At 45.9% G+C, this 23,670-nt stretch overlaps 1 protein-coding gene across 1 annotated transcript in view; it reads right to left on the bottom strand.

Annotated features, from left to right (window-relative positions):
* The window catches only part of LOC139543152 (membrane-associated guanylate kinase, WW and PDZ domain-containing protein 2-like), a 126,466-nt gene that overhangs the window by 26,820 nt on the left and 75,976 nt on the right, over positions 1-23,670 (bottom strand). Inside the window, exon 12 of the mRNA XM_071349390.1 lies at positions 21,581-22,060. Within this exon, the coding sequence (XP_071205491.1) occupies positions 21,581-22,060 (480 nt within the window). The remainder of the gene's footprint in view (positions 1-21,580; positions 22,061-23,670) is intronic.

Raw genomic sequence — 23,670 nt, 5'->3', positions numbered from 1 at the left:
CCCTGTTTCTCTAACAGTAAATAACCTAGCTTGTTTCCCTACCTCTCTAACAGTAAATAACCTAGCTTGTTTCCCTACTTCTCTAACAGTAAATAACCTAGCTTGTATCCCTACTTCTCTAACAGTAAATAACCTAGCTTGGTTCCCTGCTTCTCTAACAGTAAATAACCTAGCTTGTATCCCTACTTCTCTAACAGTAAATAACCTAGCTTGTTTCCCTACTTCTCTAACAGTAAATAACCTAGCTTGTATCCCTACTTCTCTAACAGTAAATAACCTAGCTTGGTTCCCTGCTTCTCTAACAGTAAATAACCTAGCTTGTATCCCTACTTCTCTAACAGTAAATAACCTAGCTTGTTTCCCTACTTCTCTAACAGTAAATAACCTAGCTTGTTTCCCTACTTCTCTAACAGTAAATAACCTAGCTTGTTTCCCTGCTTCTCTAACAGTAAATAACCTAGCTTGTTTCCCTGCTTCTCTAACAGTAAATAACCTAGCTTGTATCCCTGCTTCTCTAACAGTAAATAACCTAGCTTGTATCCCTGCTTCTCTAACAGTAAATAACCTAGCTTGTTTCCCTGCTTCTCTAACAGTAAATAACCTAGCTTGTTTCCCTACTTCTCTAACAGTAAATAACCTAGCTTGTTTCCCTGCTTCTCTAACAGTAAATAACCTAGCTTGTTTCCCTACTTCTCTAACAGTAAATAACCTAGCTTGTTTCCCTACTTCTCTAACAGTAAATAACCTAGCTTGTTTCCCTACTTCTCTAACAGTAAATAACCTAGCTTGTTTCCCTACTTCTCAAACAGTAAATAACCTAGCTTGTATCCCTGTTTCTCTAACAGTAAATAACCTAGCTTGTTTCCCTACTTCTCTAACAGTAAATAACCTAGCTTGTTTCCCTGCTTCTCTAACAGTAAATAACCTAGCTTGTTTCCCTACTTCTCTAACAGTAAATAACCTAGCTTGTATCCCTGTTTCTCTAACAGTAAATAACCTAGCTTGTTTCCCTACCTCTCTAACAGTAAATAACCTAGCTTGTTTCCCTACTTCTCTAACAGTAAATAACCTAGCTTGTATCCCTACTTCTCTAACAGTAAATAACCTAGCTTGGTTCCCTGCTTCTCTAACAGTAAATAACCTAGCTTGTATCCCTACTTCTCTAACAGTAAATAACCTAGCTTGTTTCCCTACTTCTCTAACAGTAAATAACCTAGCTTGTTTCCCTACTTATCTAACAGTAAATAACCTAGCTTGTTTCCCTGCTTATCTAACAGTAAATAACCTAGCTTGTTTCCCTACTTCTAAAACAGTAAATAACCTAGCTTGTATCCCTACTTCTCTAACAGTAAATAACCTAGCTTGTTTCCCTACTTCTCTAACAGTAAATAACCTAGCTTGTTTCCCTACTTCTCTAACAGTAAATAACCTAGCTTGTTTCCCTACTTCTCTAACAGTAAATAACCTAGCTTGTTTCCCTACTTCTCTAACAGTAAATAACCTAGCTTGTATCCCTACTTCTCTAACAGTAAATAACCTAGCTTGTTTCACTACTTCTCTAACAGTAAATAACCTAGCTTGTTTCCCTGCTTCTCTAACAGTAAATAACCTAGCTTGTTTCCCTGTTTCTCTAACAGTAAATAACCTAGCTTGTTTCCCTACTTCTCTAACAGTAAATAACATAGCTTGTTTCCCTACTTCTCTAACAGTAAATAACCTAGCTTGTTTCCCTGCTTCTCTAACAGTAAATAACCTAGCTTGTTTCCCTACTTCTCTAACAGTAAATAACCTAGCTTGTATCCCTGTTTCTCTAACAGTAAATAACCTAGCTTGTTTCCCTGCCTCTCTAACAGTAAATAACCTAGCTTGTTTCCCTACTTCTCTAACAGTAAATAACCTAGCTTGTTTCCCTACTTCTCTAACAGTAAATAACCTAGCTTGTTTCCCTACTTCTCTAACAGTAAATAACCTAGCTTGTTTCCCTACTCCTCTAACAGTAAATAACCTAGCCTGTATCCCTACTTATCTAACAGTAAATAACCTAGCTTGTTTCCCTACTTCTCTAACAGTAAATAACCTAGCTTGTTTCCCTGCTTCTCTAACAGTAAATAACCTAGCTTGTTTCCCTGCTTCTCTAACAGTAAATAACCTAGCTTGTTTCCCTGTTTCTCTAACAGTAAATAACCTAGCTTGTTTCCCTTCTTCTCTAACAGTAAATAACCTAGCTTGTTTCCCTACTTCTCTAACAGTAAATAACCTAGCTTGTTTCCCTACTTCTCTAACAGTAAATAACCTAGCTTGTTTCCCTACTTCTCTAACAGTAAATAACCTAGCTTGTTTCCCTACTCCTCTAACAGTAAATAACCTAGCTTGTATCCCTACTTCTCTAACAGTAAATAACCTAGCTTGTTTCCCTACTTCTCTAACAGTAAATAACCTAGCTTGTTTCCCTACTCCTCTAACAGTAAATAACCTAGCTTGTATCCCTACTTCTCTAACAGTAAATAACCTAGCTTGTTTCCCTACTTCTCTAACAGTAAATAACCTAGCTTGTTTCCCTACTTCTCTAACAGTAAATAACCTAGCTTATTTCCCTGTTTCTCTAACAGTAAATAACCTAGCTTGTTTCCCTGTTTCTCTAACAGTAAATAACCTAGCTTGTATCCCTGTTTCTCTAACAGTAAATAACCTAGCTTGTTTCCCTACTTCTCTAACAGTAAATAACCTAGCTTGTTTCCCTACTTCTCTAACAGTAAATAACCTAGCTTGTTTTCCTACTTCTCTAACAGTAAATAACCTAGCTTGTTTCCCTACTTCTCTAACAGTAAATAACCTAGCTTGTTTCCCTACTTCTCTAACAGTAAATAACCTAGCTTGTATCCCTACTTCTCTAACAGTAAATAACCTAGCTTGTTTCCCTGCCTCTCTAACAGTAAATAACCTAGCTTGTTTCCCTGCTTCTCTAACAGTAAATAACCTAGCTTGTTTCCCTACTTCTCTAACAGTAAATAACCTAGCTTGTTTCCCTACTTCTCTAACAGTAAATAACCTAGCTTATTTCCCTGCTCCTCTAATACCAATTGTTTAGATGTAGATGGAGTTAAGGGATCTTGTTAATGAAGAAATTACAGGATCTATTTTCCCTGCAGTTCCTATAATACCAATCACACGCTCACTCTACTTCATTTATCCTCCAGCGGTCAGAGGACAGCACAGAGCAGCCGTAACATGGCACGCACGCACACAGATACACACACACAGAGACACACACACACACACAACACACACAACACACACACACACACAACACACACACACACACAACACACACACACACACAACACACACACACACACACACACACACACAGAGAGAGCTGGATAACAGATCCCCAGCAGGAACTAAATCTCTGTCAGTCTGAGAGGAGACCCTAACACAGCTGTTCTATCTAGTGAGGGAGAGAGGAGGGAGGAGGGGAGGAGGGGAGGGATGGTGGGAGAGAGGAGGGAGGAGGGGAGGAGGGAGGGATGGTGGGAGAGAGGAGGGAGGAGTGGAGGAGGGAGGGATGGTGGGAGAGAGGAGGGAGGAGGGGAGGAGGGAGGGATGGTGGGAGAGAGGGAAGAGAGAGGGAAGAGGGAGAATGGAGGGAGGGAAGTGAGAAAGAGAGGGAAGAGAGGGAAGAGGGAGAATGGCGGGAGGGAAGTGAGAAAGAGAGAGAGAGGGAAGAGGGAGAATGGAGGGAGGGATGGTGGGAGAGAGGGAAGAGAGAGGGAAGAGGGAGAATGGAGGGAGGGAAGTGAGAAAGAGAGAGAGAGGGAAGAGAGAGAATGGAGGGAGGGATGGTGGGAGAGAGGGAAGAGGGAGAATGGAGGGAGGGAAGCGAGAAAGAGAGCGAGGAGGAAGGGAGGGAGAGAGAGAGAGGGAAGCGGGGGGAGAAGAGGAAGGGAGAATGGGGAGAGGAGGGAGGGAGTGGGGAGAGCACTACAGCAGAACAGTAGACCAGGACTGAGAGAGAGCACTACAGCAGAACAGTAGACCAGGACAGAGAGAGAGCACTACAGCAGAACAATAGACCAGGACAGAGAGAGAGCACTACAGCAGAACAGTAGACCAGGACTGAGAGAGAGCACTACAGCAGAACAATAGACCAGGACAGAGAGAGAGCACTACAGCAGAACAATAGACCAGGACTGAGAGAGAGAGAGAGCACTACAGCAGAACAGTAGACCAGGACTGAGAGAGAGCACTACAGCAGAACAGTAGACCAGGACAGAGAGAGAGCACTACAGCAGAACAATAGACCAGGACAGAGAGAGAGCACTACAGCAGAACAGTAGACCAGGACTGAGAGAGAGCACTACAGCAGAACAGTAGACCAGGACTGAGAGAGAGCACTACAGCAGAACAATAGACCAGGACAGAGAGAGAGCACTACAGCAGAACAATAGACCAGGACTGAGAGAGAGAGAGAGCACTACAGCAGAACAGTAGACCAGGACTGAGAGAGAGCACTACAGCAGAACAGTAGACCAGGACAGAGAGAGAGCACTACAGCAGAACAATAGACCAGGACAGAGAGAGAGCACTACAGCAGAACAATAGACCAGGACTGAGAGAGAGCACTACAGCAGAACAGTAGACCAGGACAGAGAGAGAGCACTACAGCAGAACAATAGACCAGGACAGAGAGAGAGCACTACAGCAGAACAATAGACCAGGACAGAGAGAGAGCACTACAGCAGAACAATAGACCAGGACTGAGAGAGAGCACTACAGCAGAACAATAGACCAGGACTGAGAGAGAGAGAGAGCACTACAGCAGAACAGTAGACCAGGACTGAGAGAGAGCACTACAGCAGAACAATAGACCAGGACAGAGAGAGAGCACTACAGCAGAACAATAGACCAGGACTGAGAGAGAGCACTACAGCAGAACAATAGACCAGGACTGAGAGAGAGCACTACAGCAGAACAATAGACCAGGACTGAGAGAGAGAGAGAGCACTACAGCAGAACAGTAGACCAGGACTGAGAGAGAGCACTACAGCAGAACAGTAGACCAGGACTGAGAGAGAGCACTACAGCAGAACAATAGACCAGGACAGAGAGAGAGAGAGAGCACTACAGCAGAACAGTAGACCAGGACAGAGAGAGAGCACTACAGCAGAACAGTAGACCAGGACAGAGAGAGAGCACTACAGCAGAACACTAGACCAGGACTGAGAGAGAGCACTACAGCAGAACAATAGACCAGGACAGAGAGAGAGCACTACAGCAGAACAGTAGACCAGGACTGAGAGAGAGCACTACAGCAGAACAATAGACCAGGACTGAGAGAGAGCACTACAGCAGAACAATAGACCAGGACTGAGAGAGAGAGAGAGCACTACAGCAGAACAGTAGACCAGGACTGAGAGAGAGCACTACAGCAGAACAATAGACCAGGACAGAGAGAGAGCACTACAGCAGAACAATAGACCAGGACTGAGAGAGAGCACTACAGCAGAACAATAGACCAGGACTGAGAGAGAGCACTACAGCAGAACAATAGACCAGGACTGAGAGAGAGAGAGAGCACTACAGCAGAACAGTAGACCAGGACTGAGAGAGAGCACTACAGCAGAACAATAGACCAGGACAGAGAGAGAGCACTACAGCAGAACAATAGACCAGGACTGAGAGAGAGAGAGAGCACTACAGCAGAACAGTAGACCAGGACTGAGAGAGAGCACTACAGCAGAACAGTAGACCAGGACAGAGAGAGAGCACTACAGCAGAACAATAGACCAGGACAGAGAGAGAGCACTACAGCAGAACAATAGACCAGGACTGAGAGAGAGCACTACAGCAGAACAGTAGACCAGGACAGAGAGAGAGCACTACAGCAGAACAATAGACCAGGACAGAGAGAGAGCACTACAGCAGAACAATAGACCAGGACAGAGAGAGAGCACTACAGCAGAACAATAGACCAGGACTGAGAGAGAGCACTACAGCAGAACAATAGACCAGGACTGAGAGAGAGAGAGAGCACTACAGCAGAACAGTAGACCAGGACTGAGAGAGAGCACTACAGCAGAACAATAGACCAGGACAGAGAGAGAGCACTACAGCAGAACAATAGACCAGGACTGAGAGAGAGCACTACAGCAGAACAATAGACCAGGACTGAGAGAGAGCACTACAGCAGAACAATAGACCAGGACTGAGAGAGAGAGAGAGCACTACAGCAGAACAGTAGACCAGGACTGAGAGAGAGCACTACAGCAGAACAGTAGACCAGGACTGAGAGAGAGCACTACAGCAGAACAATAGACCAGGACAGAGAGAGAGAGAGAGCACTACAGCAGAACAGTAGACCAGGACAGAGAGAGAGCACTACAGCAGAACAGTAGACCAGGACAGAGAGAGAGCACTACAGCAGAACACTAGACCAGGACTGAGAGAGAGCACTACAGCAGAACAATAGACCAGGACAGAGAGAGAGCACTACAGCAGAACAGTAGACCAGGACTGAGAGAGAGCACTACAGCAGAACAATAGACCAGGACTGAGAGAGAGCACTACAGCAGAACAATAGACCAGGACTGAGAGAGAGAGAGAGCACTACAGCAGAACAGTAGACCAGGACTGAGAGAGAGCACTACAGCAGAACAATAGACCAGGACAGAGAGAGAGCACTACAGCAGAACAATAGACCAGGACTGAGAGAGAGCACTACAGCAGAACAATAGACCAGGACTGAGAGAGAGCACTACAGCAGAACAATAGACCAGGACTGAGAGAGAGAGAGAGCACTACAGCAGAACAGTAGACCAGGACTGAGAGAGAGCACTACAGCAGAACAGTAGACCAGGACTGAGAGAGAGCACTACAGCAGAACAATAGACCAGGACAGAGAGAGAGAGAGAGCACTACAGCAGAACAGTAGACCAGGACAGAGAGAGAGCACTACAGCAGAACAGTAGACCAGGACAGAGAGAGAGCACTACAGCAGAACAATAGACCAGGACTGAGAGAGAGCACTACAGCAGAACAATAGACCAGGACAGAGAGAGAGCACTACAGCAGAACAGTAGACCAGGACTGAGAGAGAGCACTACAGCAGAACAATAGACCAGGACAGAGAGAGAGCACTACAGCAGAACAGTAGACCAGGACTGAGAGAGAGCACTACAGCAGAACAATAGACCAGGACAGAGAGAGAGCACTACAGCAGAACACTAGACCAGGACTGAGAGAGAGCACTACAGCAGAACAATAGACCAGGACAGAGAGAGAGCACTACAGCAGAACAATAGACCAGGACTGAGAGAGAGAGAGAGCACTACAGCAGAACACTAGACCAGGACTGAGAGAGAGCACTACAGCAGAACAATAGACCAGGACAGAGAGAGAGCACTACAGCAGAACAATAGACCAGGACTGAGAGAGAGAGAGAGCACTACAGCAGAACAGTAGACCAGGACTGAGAGAGAGCACTACAGCAGAACAATAGACCAGGACAGAGAGAGAGCACTACAGCAGAACAATAGACCAGGACTGAGAGAGAGCACTACAGCAGAACAATAGACCAGGACTGAGAGAGAGCACTACAGCAGAACAATAGACCAGGACTGAGAGAGAGAGAGAGCACTACAGCAGAACAGTAGACCAGGACTGAGAGAGAGCACTACAGCAGAACAGTAGACCAGGACTGAGAGAGAGCACTACAGCAGAACAATAGACCAGGACAGAGAGAGAGAGAGAGCACTACAGCAGAACAGTAGACCAGGACAGAGAGAGAGCACTACAGCAGAACAGTAGACCAGGACAGAGAGAGAGCACTACAGCAGAACACTAGACCAGGACTGAGAGAGAGCACTACAGCAGAACAATAGACCAGGACAGAGAGAGAGCACTACAGCAGAACAGTAGACCAGGACTGAGAGAGAGCACTACAGCAGAACAATAGACCAGGACTGAGAGAGAGCACTACAGCAGAACAATAGACCAGGACTGAGAGAGAGAGAGAGCACTACAGCAGAACAGTAGACCAGGACTGAGAGAGAGCACTACAGCAGAACAATAGACCAGGACAGAGAGAGAGCACTACAGCAGAACAATAGACCAGGACTGAGAGAGAGCACTACAGCAGAACAATAGACCAGGACTGAGAGAGAGCACTACAGCAGAACAATAGACCAGGACTGAGAGAGAGAGAGAGCACTACAGCAGAACAGTAGACCAGGACTGAGAGAGAGCACTACAGCAGAACAGTAGACCAGGACTGAGAGAGAGCACTACAGCAGAACAATAGACCAGGACAGAGAGAGAGAGAGAGCACTACAGCAGAACAGTAGACCAGGACAGAGAGAGAGCACTACAGCAGAACAGTAGACCAGGACAGAGAGAGAGCACTACAGCAGAACAATAGACCAGGACTGAGAGAGAGCACTACAGCAGAACAATAGACCAGGACAGAGAGAGAGCACTACAGCAGAACAGTAGACCAGGACTGAGAGAGAGCACTACAGCAGAACAATAGACCAGGACAGAGAGAGAGCACTACAGCAGAACAGTAGACCAGGACTGAGAGAGAGCACTACAGCAGAACAATAGACCAGGACAGAGAGAGAGCACTACAGCAGAACACTAGACCAGGACTGAGAGAGAGCACTACAGCAGAACAATAGACCAGGACAGAGAGAGAGCACTACAGCAGAACAATAGACCAGGACTGAGAGAGAGCACTACAGCAGAACAATAGACCAGGACTGAGAGAGAGCACTACAGCAGAACAATAGACCAGGACTGAGAGAGAGCACTACAGCAGAACAATAGACCAGGACAGAGAGAGAGCACTACAGCAGAACACTAGACCAGGACTGAGAGAGAGCACTACAGCAGAACAATAGACCAGGACAGAGAGAGAGCACTACAGCAGAACAATAAACCAGGACAGAGACACTCCCCGGAAAGACATTCAGTACCGACTGAACACAGACGTCAGTTCAACATCTACATTCGACTGAGTTGTCAACTAACGTGAATTCAACGTGAAATCAACTAAACATTTTATCACTGGATTTAGGCTTAAATTCGGGTGAATAAAAGACAAACTTTCTCGAAATGTCTTAAGATTGACGACTGACATCGAGTCGCATTGAGTCTTTCTTTCTTTTTATGACGTAGCGGCACATTGAGAGCTTTCAGAAATAGATAAAGTTACAGACAAACCAATCAGATGGGTGGACTGAGGGGACCTGATCTAATGGGTGGACTGAGGGGATCTGATCTAATGGGTGGACTGAGGGGACCTGATCTAATGGGTGGACTGAGGGGATCTGATCTAATGGGTGGACTGAGGGGACCTGATCTAATGGGTGGACTGAGGGGATCTGATCTAATGGGTGGACTGAAGGGGACCTGATCTAATGGGTGGACTGAAGGGGACCTGATCTAATGGGTGGACTGAGGGGATCTGATCTAATGGGTGGACTGAAGGGGACCTGATCTAATGGGTGGACTGAGGGGGATCTGATCTAATGGGTGGACTGAGGGGACCTGATCTAATGGGTGGACTGAAGGGGATCTGATCTAATGGGTGGACTGAGGGGACCTGATCTAATGGGTGGACTGAAGGGGACCTGATCTAATGGGTGGACTGAGGGGACCTGATCTAATGGGTGGACTGAGGGGATCTGATCTAATGGGTGGACTGAGGGGACCTGATCTAATGGGTGGACTGAAGGGGACCTGATCTAATGGGTGGACTGAAGGGGACCTGATCTAATGGGTGGACTGAGGGGATCTGATCTAATGGGTGGACTGAGGGGATCTGATCTAATATGTCGACTGAGGGGATCTGATCTAATGGGTGGACTGAGGGGATCTGATCTAATGGGTGGACTGAAGGGGACCTGATCTAATGGGTGGACTGAGGGGACCTGATCTAATGGGTGGACTGAGGGGACCTGATCTAATGGGTGGACTGAAGGGGATCTGATCTAATGGGTGGACTGAGGGGACCTGATCTAATGGGTGGACTGAAGGGGACCTGATCTAATGGGTGGACTGAGGGGACCTGATCTAATGGGTGGACTGAGGGGATCTGATCTAATGGGTGGACTGAGGGGACCTGATCTAATGGGTGGACTGAAGGGGACCTGATCTAATGGGTGGACTGAAGGGGACCTGATCTAATGGGTGGACTGAGGGGATCTGATCTAATGGGTGGACTGAGGGGATCTGATCTAATATGTCGACTGAGGGGATCTGATCTAATGGGTGGACTGAGGGGACCTGATCTAATGGGTGGACTGAAGGGGATCTGATCTAATGGGTGGACTGAGGGGACCTGATCTAATGGGTGGACTGAAGGGGACCTGATCTAATGGGTGGACTGAGGGGACCTGATCTAATGGGTGGACTGAGGGGATCTGATCTAATGGGTGGACTGAGGGGACCTGATCTAATGGGTGGACTGAAGGGGACCTGATCTAATGGGTGGACTGAAGGGGACCTGATCTAATGGGTGGACTGAGGGGATCTGATCTAATGGGTGGACTGAGGGGATCTGATCTAATATGTCGACTGAGGGGATCTGATCTAATGGGTGGACTGAGGGGATCTGATCTAATGGTTGGACTGAAGGGGATCTGATCTAATGGGTGGACTGAGGGGACCTGATCTAATGGGTGGACTGAAGGGGACCTGATCTAATGGGTGGACTGAGGGGATCTGATCTAATGGGTGGACTGAAGGGGACCTGATCTAATGGGTGGACTGAGGGGACCTGATCTAATGGGTGGACTGAGGGGATCTGATCTAATGGGTGGACTGAGGGGACCTGATCTAATGGGTGGACTGAGGGGATCTGATCTAATGGGTGGACTGAAGGGGACCTGATCTAATGGGTGGACTGAAGGGGATCTGATCTAATGGGTGGACTGAGGGGATCTGATCTAATGGGTGGACTGAGGGGACCTGATCTAATGGGTGGACTGAGGGGATCTGATCTAATGGGTGGACTGAGGGGATCTGATCTAATGGGTGGACTGAAGGGGACCTGATCTAATGGGTGGACTGAGGGGACCTGATCTAATGGGTGGACTGAAGGGGACCTGATCTAATGGGTGGACTGAGGGGACCTGATCTAATGGGTGGACTGAAGGGGACCTGATCTAATGGGTGGACTGAGGGGACCTGATCTAATGGGTGGACTGAAGGGGACCTGATCTAATGGGTGGACTGAAGGGGACCTGATCTAATGGGTGGACTGAAGGGGACCTGATCTAATGGGTGGACTGAAGGGGACCTGATCTAATGGGTGGACTGAGGGGACCTGATCTAATGGGTGGACTGAGGGGATCCACAGTTACACAACAATACAACCCTGAGACAGAGGAGATGAGGTAGAGAGGGAAAGAGAAAGAGATGGGGATGAAGGTAAGGAGACGAGGAGATAGAAAAGAGAAAAGGGGAAAGAGAAAAAGAGAGTGACAGAGAGAGGGGGAGAGAAAAATGTAATACATACAGTACCAGTCAAAAGTTTGGACACACCTACTCATTCCAGGGTTTTTCTTTATTTTGTATGACTATTTTCTACATTGTAGAATAATAGTGAAGACATCAACACTATGAAATAACACATATGGAATCATGTAGTAACCAAAAAATTGTTAAACAAATAAAAATATATGTTAGATTTTAAATTCTTCAAAGTAGCCACCCTTTGCCTTGATGACAACTTTGCACACTCTTGGCATTCTCTCAACCAGCTTCATGAGGTAGTCACCTGGAATGTATTTCAATTAACATGTGTGCCTTGTTAAAAGTTCATTTGTGTAATTTCTTCCCTTATTAATGCATTTGAGCCAGTCAGTTGTGTTGTGACAAGGTAGGGTTGGTATACAGAAGATAGCCCTATAGGTAAAAGACCAAGTCCATATTATGGCAAGAACAGTTCAAATAAGCAAAGAGAAATGACAGTTCATCATTACTTTAAGACATGAAGGTCAGTCAATGCGGAACATTTCAAGAACTTTTGAAAGTTTCTTCAAGTGCAGTCGCAAAAACCATCAAGATCTACGATGAAACTGGCTCTCATGAGGACCGCCACAGGACAGGAAGACCCAGAGGTCCCTCTGCTGCAGAGGATACGTTCATTAGAGTTACTAGTCTCATAAATTGCAGCCCAAATAAATGCTTCACGGAGTTCAAGTAACAGACACATCTCAACATCAACTGTTCAGAGGAGACTGTGTGAATCAGGCCTTCATGGACGAATTGCTGCAAAGAAACCACTACTAAAGGACACCAGTAAGAAGAAGAGACTTGCTTGGGCCAAGAAACACAAGCAAACGTTTTCTGTAGATGTGGATCAGACCTGCACAACGGTCAGGAGGAATTTTGGACAATTCCCCTTTACAAAACTGTTTCAGTTCAGCAATATTCTTGGGATGTCTGGTGTGAACTGCTCTCTTGAGGTCATGTCACAGCATCTCAATTGGGATGATGTCAGGACTCTGACTGAGCCACTCCAGAAGGCGTATTTTCTTCTGTTGAAGCCATTCTGTTGTTGATTTACTTCTGTGTTTTGGGTCTTTGTCCTGTTGCATCACCTAACTTCTGTTGAGCTTCAGTTGGCAGACAGATAGCCTTACATTCTCCTGCAAAATGTATTGATAAACTTGGGAATTCATTTTCCCGTCGACGATAGCAAGATGTCCAAACCCTGAGGTATCAAAGCAGTCCCAATCCATGAGGCTCCCTCCACCATACTTTGCAGTTGGGCTGAGGGTTTTGATGTTGCTGTGCCTTTTTTCTCCATACATAGTGTTGTGTTCCTTCCAAACAACTCAACTGTAGTTTCATCTGTCCACAGAATATTTTGCCAGTAGCGCTGTGGAACATCCAGGTGCTCTTTTGCAAACTTCAGACGTGCAGCAATGTTTTTTTTGGACGGCAGTGGCTTCTTCCGTGGTGTCCTCCCATGAACACCATTCTTGATAAGTGTTTTACGTAGCGTAGACTCGTCAACAGAGATGTTAGCATGTTCCAGAGATTTCTGTAAGTCTTTAGCTGGTACTCTAGGATTCTTCTTAACCTCATTGAGCATTCTACGCTGTGCTCTTGCAGTCATCTTTGCAGGACGGCCACTCCTAGGGAGAGTAGCAACAGTGCTGAACTTTCTCCATTTATAGACAATTTGTCTTACCGTGGACTGATGAACAGCAAGGCTTTTAGAGATACTTTTGTAACCCTTTCCAGCTTTATGCAAGTCAACAATTCTTAATCTTAGGTCGTCTGAGATCTCTTTTGTTCAAGGCATTGTTCACATCAGACAATGCTTCTTGTGAATAGCAAACTCAAATTTTGTGAGTGTTTTTTATAGGGCAAGGCAGCTCTAACCAACATTTCTAATCTCGTCTCATTGATTGGACTCCAGGTTAGTTGACTTCTGACTTCAATTACCTTTTGGAGAAGTCATTAGCCTCAGGGGTTCACATACTTTTTCCAACCTACACTGTGAATGTTTAAATGATGTATTCAATATAGACAAGACAAACACAATAATTTGTGTGTTATTAGTTTAAGCACACTGTGTTTGTCTATTGTTGCGACTTAGATGAAGATCAGGTCAAATTTGATGACCAATTTATGCAGAAATCCAGATCATTCCAAAGGGTTCACATCTGTTTTCTTACCACTGTATGACTGGGAGACATGAAGAGATGAGACTCCTTCCTGTCTGTCTCAGGGTAGTGTGTGTTTGGTTCTACTATCCTTCACTACCAGAAGTCCTCACGAGGAGAGTAAAGAAAACAACTGATTCCCAATCAAAATCCTATTTTCCCTTAACCCTAACATTAAACCTTCACCTAACTCTAACCTTAACCCTAACCCCTAAACTTAACCCCTAACCCTAAAACCTAAAATAGCCTTTTACCTTCTAGGGACAGGAGAAATGTTCCTTCTGGTCCCCACAAGGATAGTACAACCAAACACACACACACACACACACACACACACACACACACACACACACACACACACACACACACACACACACACACACACACACACACACACACACACACACACACACACACACACGCACGCATGCAAGTACGCACACACACATGCACCACAAACTCTTAACAATACACACTCACATACCCACACAGCTAAAACACATTGAAAATGACAATATATCATGATAAAGGACTGTCGAATGTGAATCATTGAAAAACCATAAATATCCCAACAACCAACACAGTGAAACAACAGAGTGGTAGGTAGGTGAAACCAACACAGTGAAACAGACAGACAGAGTGGTAGGTAGGTGAAACCAACACAGTGAAACAGACAGAGTGGTAGGTAGGTGAAACCAGCACAGTGAAACAGACAGACAGAGTGGTAGGTAGGTGAAACCAGCACAGTGAAACAGACAGACAGAGTGGTAGGTAGGTGAAACCAGCACAGTGAAACAGACAGAGTGGTAGGTAGGTGAAACCAGCACAGTGAAACAGACAGACAGAGTGGTAGGTAGGTGAAACCAACACAGTGAAACAGACAGACAGAGTGGTAGGTAGGTGAAACCAGCACAGTGAAACAGACAGACAGAGTGGTAGGTAGGTGAAACCAACACAGTGAAACAGACAAAGTGGTAGGTAGGTGAAACCAACACAGTGAAACAGACAGACAGAGTGGTAGGTAGGTGAAACCAGCACAGTGAAACAGACAGAGTGGTAGGTAGGTGAAACCAACACAGTGAAACAACAGACAGAGTGGTAGGTAGGTGAAACCAGCACAGTGAAACAGACAGAGTGGTAGGTAGGTGAAACCAGCACAGTGAAACAGCAGACAGAGTGGTAGGTAGGTGAAACCAACACAGGGAAACAGACAGACAGAGTGGTAGGTAGGTGAAACCAGCACAGTGAAACAGACAGAGTGGTAGGTAGGTGAAACCAACACAGTGAAACAGACAGAGTGGTAGGTAGGTGAAACCAACACAGTGAAACAACAGACAGAGTGGTAGGTAGGTGAAACCAACACAGTGAAACAGACAGAGTGGTAGGTAGGTGAAACCAACACAGTGAAACAGACAGAGTGGTAGGTAGGTGAAACCAACACAGTGAAACAGGCAGACAGAGTGGTAGGTAGGTGAAACCAACACAGTGAAACAGACAAAGTGGTAGGTAGGTGAAACCAACACAGTGAAACAGACAGACAGAGTGGTAGGTAGGTGAAACCAACACAGTGAAACAGACAAAGTGGTAGGTAGGTGAAACCAACACAGTGAAACAGACAGACAGAGTGGTAGGTAGGTGAAACCAGCACAGTGAAACAGACAGAGTGGTAGGTAGGTGAAACCAACACAGTGAAACAACAGACAGAGTGGTAGGTAGGTGAAACCAGCACAGTGAAACAGACAGAGTGGTAGGTAGGTGAAACCAGCACAGTGAAACAGCAGACAGAGTGGTAGGTAGGTGAAACCAACACAGGGAAACAGACAGACAGAGTGGTAGGTAGGTGAAACCAACACAGTGAAACAGACAGAGTGGTAGGTAGGTGAAACCAACACAGTGAAACAGACAGAGTGGTAGGTAGGTGAAACCAACACAGTGAAACAGACAGAGTGGTAGGTAGGTGAAACCAACACAGTGAAACAGACAGAGTGGTAGGTAGGTGAAACCAACACAGTGAAACAGACAGACAGAGTGGTAGGTAGGTGAAACCAACACAGTGAAACAGACAGAGTGGTAGGTAGGTGAAACCAACACAGTGAAACAGCAGACAGAGTGGTAGGTAGGTGAAACCAACACAGTGAAACAGACAGAGTGGTAGGTAGGTGAAACCAACACAGTGAAACAGACAGAGTGGTAGGTAGGTGAAACCAGCACAGTGAAACAGACAGAGTGGTAGGTAGGTGAAACCAACACAGTGAAACAGACAGAGTGGTAGGTAGGTGAAACCAACACAGTGAAACAACAGACAGAGTGGTAGGTAGGTGAAACCAACACAGTGAAACAGACAGAGTGGTAGGTAGGTGAAACCAGCACAGTGAAACAGACAGAGTGGTAGGTAGGTGAAACCAACACAGTGAAACAGACAGAGTGGTAGGTAGGTGAAACCAACACAGTGAAACAGACAGAGTGGTAGGTAGGTGAAACCAACACAGTGAAACAGACAGAGTGGTAGGTAGGTGAAACCAACACAGTGAAACAACAGACAGAGTGGTAGGTAGGTGAAACCAGCACAGTGAAACAGACAGAGTGGTAGGTAGGTGAAACCAACACAGTGAAACAGACAGAGTGGTAGGTAGGTGAAACCAACACAGTGAAACAGACAGAGTGGTAGGTAGGTGAAACCAACACAGTGAAACAGACAGACAGAGTGGTAGGTAGGTGAAACCAACACAGTGAAACAGACAGAGTGGTAGGTAGGTGAAACCAACACAGTGAAACAACAGACAGAGTGGTAGGTAGGTGAAACCAGCACAGTGAAACAGACAGAGTGGTAGGTAGGTGAAACCAGCACAGTGAAACAGCAGACAGAGTGGTAGGTAGGTGAAACCAACACAGGGAAACAGACAGACAGAGTGGTAGGTAGGTGAAACCAGCACAGTGAAACAGACAGAGTGGTAGGTAGGTGAAACCAGCACAGTGAAACAGACAGAGTGGTAGGTAGGTGAAACCAACACAGTGAAACAGACAGAGTGGTAGGTAGGTGAAACCAGCACAGTGAAACAAACAGAGTGGTAGGTAGGTGAAACCAGCACAGTGAAACAGACAGAGTGGTAGGTAGGTGAAACCAACACAGTGAAACAGACAGAGTGGTAGGTAGGTGAAACCAGCACAGTGAAACAGACAGAGTGGTAGGTAGGTGAAACCAACACAGTGAAACAGACAGAGTGGTAGGTAGGTGAAACCAACACAGTGAAACAGACAGAATGGTAGGTAGGTGAAACCAACACAGTGAAACAGACAGAATGGTAGGTAGGTGAAACCAACACAGTGAAACAGACAGAGTGGTAGGTAGGTGAAACCAACACAGTGAAACAACAGACAGAGTGGTAGGTAGGTGAAAGGAAATAGTTACATTTTGAGTCCTTCGCCGTTTTCAGAGCAGATTGCAGACGCTCCAACATTTTCTGCCAATTTTCTGACTAAATCCAAATAATCCCGAAATAACCTCAATCTGCGATTTACTTTGAACAAATTAAAGAAGCAAAAAACAGAGATACAAAATAAAACATTCTCTTTGTGCAAACCTTATGTTGTCCAACTGTCTGCTACTGAGTAGTGACTATCAGAGAGAGAGAGAGGGGATTGAGAGAGAGAGGAGGAATGAGTGTCTGCTACTGAGTGCTGACTATCGGAGGGAGGGAGGGAGGGAGGGAGGGAGGGAGGGAGGGAGGGAGGGAGGGAGGGAGGGAGGGAGGGAGGGAGGGAGGGAGGGAGGGAGGGAGGGGAACAGGATGGAGATAGGAGAACAGGAGGGAGGGAGGGGGGAGAGGAGAGAAGGAGGGAGGGAGGGAGGGAGGGAGGGAGGGAGAGAAGGAGAGAAGGAGGGAGGAAGGAAGGGGAGAGAAAGGAAGGAGGGGAGGAGAGAAGGAGTGAGGGAGGAGATAAGGAAGGAAGGAGGGAGGGAGGAGAGAGGGAGGGAGGGGAGAGAGGAGGGAGGGGAGAGAGGAAGGAAGGAAGGGAGGAGAGAAGGAGGGAGGGAGGAGAGAAGGAGGGAGGGAGGGAGGGAGGGAGGGAGGGAGGGAGGGAGGGAGGGAGGGAGGGAGGGAGGGGAACAGGATGGAGGGAGGGGGGAGAGGAGAGAAGGAGGGAGGGAGGGAGGGAGGGAGGGAGGGAGGGAGGGAGGGGAGAGAAGGAGGGAGGAAAGGAAGGGGAGAGAAAGGAAGGAGGGGAGGAGAGAAGGAGTGAGGGAGGAGATAAGGAAGGAAGGAGGGAGGGAGGAGAGAGGGAGGGAGGGGAGAGAGGAGGGAGGGGAGGGAGGGAGGGAGGGAGGGAGGGAGGGAGGGAGGGAGGGAGGGAGGGAGGGAGGGAGGGAGGGAGGGAGGGAGGGAGGGGGGGAGGGAAACTCATGTTGGACACCAGAGCAGCTGAGGTTCAAACCATGACATCATGTGGTGTGTGTGTGTGTGTGTGTGTGTGTGTGTGTGTGTGTGTGTGTGTGTGTGTGTGTGTGTGTGTGTGTGTGTGTGTGTGTGTGTGTGTGTGTGTGTGTGTGTGTGTGTGTGTGTGTGTGTGTGTGTCATTACAACTCTGACTACAAAATATGAAAAAAGTTGAAATACGTGTAGTGTGAACTCAAATGTACCACAGACAACATGGCTGACACAGATAGAAAAACATATGCTTGATCATGCACACATGAGTTGGCATGGTGACACACCAGTGAGCACACACACACAAACACACACGTTTGTTTTACTATCTGTGTGGGGACCAAACAATTGATTCCCGATTCGAAATCCTATTTTTCATAACCACTAACCCTTAGAGTTAGGTGAAGGTTTAGGGGTTATGGGTTTGGGTTAGGATACGTTTGTCATTCTGGGGCATTGTGTGTAGATTGATGAGGAATCTTTTTTTATTTAATCGATTTTAGAATAAGGCTGTAACGTAACAAAATGTGGAAAAAGTCAAGGAGTCTGAATACTTTCCCAATGCACTGTATGTATGTATGTATGTATGTATGTATGTCAAATCAAATCAAATCAAATCAAATTTTATTAGTCACATACACATGGTTAGCAGATGTTAATGCGAGTGTAGCGAAATGCTTGTGCTTCTAGTTCCGACAATGCAGTAATAACCAACGAGTAATCTAACCTAACAATTCCACAACTACTACCTTATACACACACAAGTGTAAAGGGATAAAGAATATGTACATAAAGATATATGAATGAGTGGTGGTACAGAACGGCATGGCAAGATGCAGTAGATGGTATAGAGTACGGTATATACATATGAGATGAGTACTGTAGGGTATGTAAACATAAAGTGGCATAGTTTAAAGTGGCTAGTGGTACATGTATTACATAAAGATGGCAAGATGCAGTAGATGATATAGAGTACAGTATATACATATGAGATGGGTAATGTAGGGTATGTAAACATTATATTAAGTGGCATTGTTTAAAGTGGCTAGTGGTACATTTTTACATAATTTCCATCAATTCCCATTTTTAAAGTGGCTGGAGTTGAGTCAGTATGTTGGCAGCGGCCGCTAAATGTTAGTGGTGGCTGTTTAACAGTCTGATGGCCTTGAGATAGAAGCTGTTTTTCAGTCTCTCGGTCCCTGCTTTGATGCACCTGTACTGACCTCGCCTTCTGGATGATAGCGGGGTGAACAGGCAGTGGCTTGGGTGGTTGTTGTCCTTGATGATCTTTATGGCCTTCCTGTGACATCGGGTGGTGTAGGTGTCCTGGAGGGCAGGTAGTTTGCCCCCGGTGATGCGTTCTGCAGACCTCACTACCCTCTGGAGAGCCTTACGGTTGTGGGCGGAGCAGTTGCCGTACCAGGCGGTGATACAGCCCGACAGGATGCTCTCGATTGTGCATCTGTAGAAGTTTGTGAGTGCTTTTGGTGACAAGCCGAATTTCTTCAGCCTCCTGAGGTTGAAGAGGCGCTGCTGCGCCTTCTTCACGACGCTGTCTGTGTGGGTGGACCAATTCAGTTTGTCCGTGATGTGTACACCGAGGAACTTAAAACTTTCCACCTTCTCCACTACTGACCCGTCGATGTGGATAGGGGGGTGCTCCCTCTGCTGTTTCCTGAAGTCCACAATCATCTCCTTTGTTTTGTTGACGTTGAGTGTGAGGTTATTTTCCTGACACCACACTCCGAGGGCCCTCACCTCCTCCCTGTAGGCCGTCTCGTCGTTGTTGGTAATCAAGCCTACCACTGTAGTGTCATCCGCAAACTTGATGATTGAGTTGGAGGCGTGCATGGCCACGCAGTCGTGGGTGAACAGGGAGTACAGGAGAGGGCTCAGAACGCACCCTTGTGGGGCCCCAGTGTTGAGGATCAGCGGGGTGGAGATGTTGTTACCTACCCTCACCACCTGGGGGCGGCCCGTCAGGAAGTCCAGGACCCAGTTGCACAGGGCGGGGTCGAGACCCAGGGTCTCGAGCTTGATGACGAGTTTGGAGGGTACTATGGTGTTAAATGCTGAGCTGTAATCGATGAACAGCATTCTCACATGGGTATTCCTCTTGTCCAGATGGGTTAGGGCAGTGTGCAGTGTGGTTGCGATTGCGTCGTCTGTGGACCTATTGGGGCGGTAAGCAAACTGAAGTGGGTCTAGGGTGTCCGGTAGGGTGGAGGTGATATGGTCCTTAACTTGTCTCTCAAAGCACTTCATGATGACGGAAGTGAGTGCTACGGGGCGGTAGTCGTTTAGCTCAGTTACCTTAGCTTTCTTGGGAACAGGAACAATGGTGGCCCTCTTGAAGCATGTGGGAACAGCAGACTGGGATAAGGATTGATTGAATATGTCCGTAAACACACCAGCCAGCTGGTCTGCGCATGCTCTGAGGACGCGGCTGGGAATGCATGTATGTATGTATGTATGTATGTATGTATGTATGTATGTATGTATGTATGTATGTATGTATGTATGTATGTATGTATGTGAGAGAGAGAGAGAGAGAGAGAGAGACAACAAACAGACAGACACCAAACATTAAGAACACCCCCTTTTGCCCTCAGAACAGCCTCAACTCGTTGGGACATGGACTCTGAGGTGTTGAACGTGTTCCACAGAGATGCTGTTGACTCTAATGCTTCCCACAGTTGTGTCAAGTTGGCTGGATGTCCTTTGGGTGGTGAACCATTCTTGATACACACGGGGAAACTGTTGAGAGTGAAAAACCCAGCAGCGTTGCAGTTCTTGACACAAACCGGTGCCCCTGGCACCTACTACCACACCCCGTTCAAAGGCACTTTAGTCTTTTGTCTTGCCCATTCACCCTCTGAATGAAACACATACAATCCATGTCTCAATTGTCTCAAGACTTAAAAATCCTTCTTTAACCCGTCTCCTCCCCTTCATCTACACTGATTGAATTAGATTTAACAGGAGACATCAATAAGGGATCATAGCTTTCACCTGGATTCACCTGGTCAGTCTGTCATGGAAAGAGCAGGTGTTCTTAATGTTTTGTACACTCAGTGTATACATCATTAGGTTGTATGTATTGTTAAGATATAGGCCTGTTGTAAATGTGTTTTATTGTGGCGCCATCATCTTTATTGCAGACAGGAAATACAAAACACACACATACCTTTAAGCTCCATAGTCATCAGACAGGAAATAAACTGTCCTTTGAAAAAGCAACTGAGAAAACAGGACCATGTTTGAAAAACACGTGTTTCTGTTGTTTATGTCAATATGACACAAGTAAGGAAACAGAGTCAGAAATCAGGAAGGCAGACAGGCTCTATAGACCTCCATAGATGAGTGACTGTGTCCAACACACCTCTTGTTACATTGGACACCTACTGACCTAAACATTTTTTTATTAAATATATATTTTATGTATTGCTAAAATAAAGATTATAAACGACTCACCCCCATTGGCGAGGTCCTGTGAGGCAATGACAAAGCCAAACCCCTCCCCTGGCCGTCTCCGTAGCTCCACCTCCTGACCCCTGACTGACCCCCGGGCCCTTCCCCCTCTACCGTCCACCGGGCCCTTGGCCATGGCCCCCAGCCCCACCCTCCCTCTTCCCCCACCTCCAGGGGGCATGGCTGGGGGCCCAGGGCCACTCCCCTCCTCCATCCCCAGCCAGTCCCTGGGCTCCAGGGTGATGGTTACCGGGACTGAGTCCAGGAAGGAGGTACTCTGGACCAAGGAGGGAAGTTCAGTGGAAGGTGAGGCTGGGGCGGGGCCACTGTGGCTGGGGGGGAGGTGCAGGGGCACCAAGGCATCTGAGGTGGAGGTGGAAGGCAAGTCGGATGGGGAGGGGAGGCCGTGAGAGGGGGAAGAGGGGCCAAGCGGAGAGGGGAAGGGTTTGTAGATGTTAGGGGAGACAGGAGAGAGGAAGGACCCTGGAGAGAGAGAGAGAGAAAGAGAGAGAGACAGAGACAGAGAAAGAGACAAAGCGAGAGAGAGACCAAGAGAGAGAGAGAGAGAGAGAGAGAGAGAGAGAGAGAGAGAGAGAGAGAGAGAGAGAGAGAGAGAGAAAGAGTAGGGGGAGAGAGAGAGAGAGAGAGAGAGAGAGAGAGAGAGAGAGAGAGAGAGAGAGAGAGACAGACAGACAGAGAGAAGAGAAAATACTTTAGCCATAACAATAATGATTTACCATTTCCAACAGCAACATTATAGATTCAGAAAGCTTTATTGTCCCAACATTAGGCAATAGGCATTATGCCTCGTGTTGTTTTCATTCGTACAAACGTTCCACTGTTTTGTGACAAGAGAAGTGATCATAACAACAGCTGATCAATAACAAGACAGCAGTTCATCTATTCACCACATGAGAACGTCATTAATGAACCCAACACAGAGACAACTGAAACTCTGAGGTGAATCCAGCCTGGACTTGGGACACAATAACCTGGTCTGAAAGCTAGAGTGGTTTCTGCTTCGATGGGAGGATCCTAAACACTACTCCTATTGTTCCCCAAGTACTGAAGTTACATTAAGAGTATTTAAACCTAAAGTACTGAAGTTACATTACGAGTATTTAAACCTAAAGTACTGAAGTTACATTACGAGTATTTAAACCTAAAGTACTGAAGTTACATTAAGAGTATTTAAACCTAAAGTACTGAAGTTACATTACGAGTATTTAAACCTAAAGTACTGAAGTTACATTAAGAGTATTTAAACCTAAAGTACTGAAGTTACATTACGAGTATTTAAACCTAAAGTACTGAAGTTACATTACGAGTATTTAAACCTAAAGTACTGAAGTTACATTACGAGTATTTAAACCTAAAGTACTGAAGTTACATTACGAGTATTTAAACCTAAAGTACTGAAGTTACATTACGAGTATTTAAACCTAAAGTACTGAAGTTACATTACGAGTATTTAAACCTAAAGTACTGAAGTTACATTACGAGTATTTAAACCTAAAGTACTGAAGTTACATTACGAGTATTTAAACCTAAAGTACTGAAGTTACATTACGAGTATTTAAACCTAAAGTACTGAAGTTACATTACGAGTATTTAAACCTAAAGTACTGAAGTTACATTACGAGTATTTAAACCTAAAGTACTGAAGTTACATTACGAGTATTTAAACCTAAAGTACTGAAGTTACATTACGAGTATTTAAACCTAAAGTACTGAAGTTACATTACGAGTATTTAAACCTAAAGTACTGAAGTTACATTACGAGTATTTAAACCTAAAGTACTGAAGTTACATTACGAGTATTTAAACCTAAAGTACTGAAGTTACATTACGAGTATTTAAACCTAAAGTACTGAAGTTACATTACGAGTATTTAAACCTAAAGTACTGAAGTTACATTACGAGTATTTAAACCTAAAGTACTGAAGTTACATTACGAGTATTTAAACCTAAAGTACTGAAGTTACATTACGAGTATTTAAACCTAAAGTACTGAAGTTACATTACGAGTATTTAAACCTAAAGTACTGAAGTTACATTACGAGTATTTAAACCTAAAGTACTGAAGTTACATT

Source organism: Salvelinus alpinus, chromosome 17, assembly GCF_045679555.1.
Source record: "Salvelinus alpinus chromosome 17, SLU_Salpinus.1, whole genome shotgun sequence".
Taxonomy (NCBI): domain Eukaryota; kingdom Metazoa; phylum Chordata; class Actinopteri; order Salmoniformes; family Salmonidae; genus Salvelinus; species Salvelinus alpinus.
This window is presented reverse-complemented; position numbering and strand designations above follow the sequence as displayed.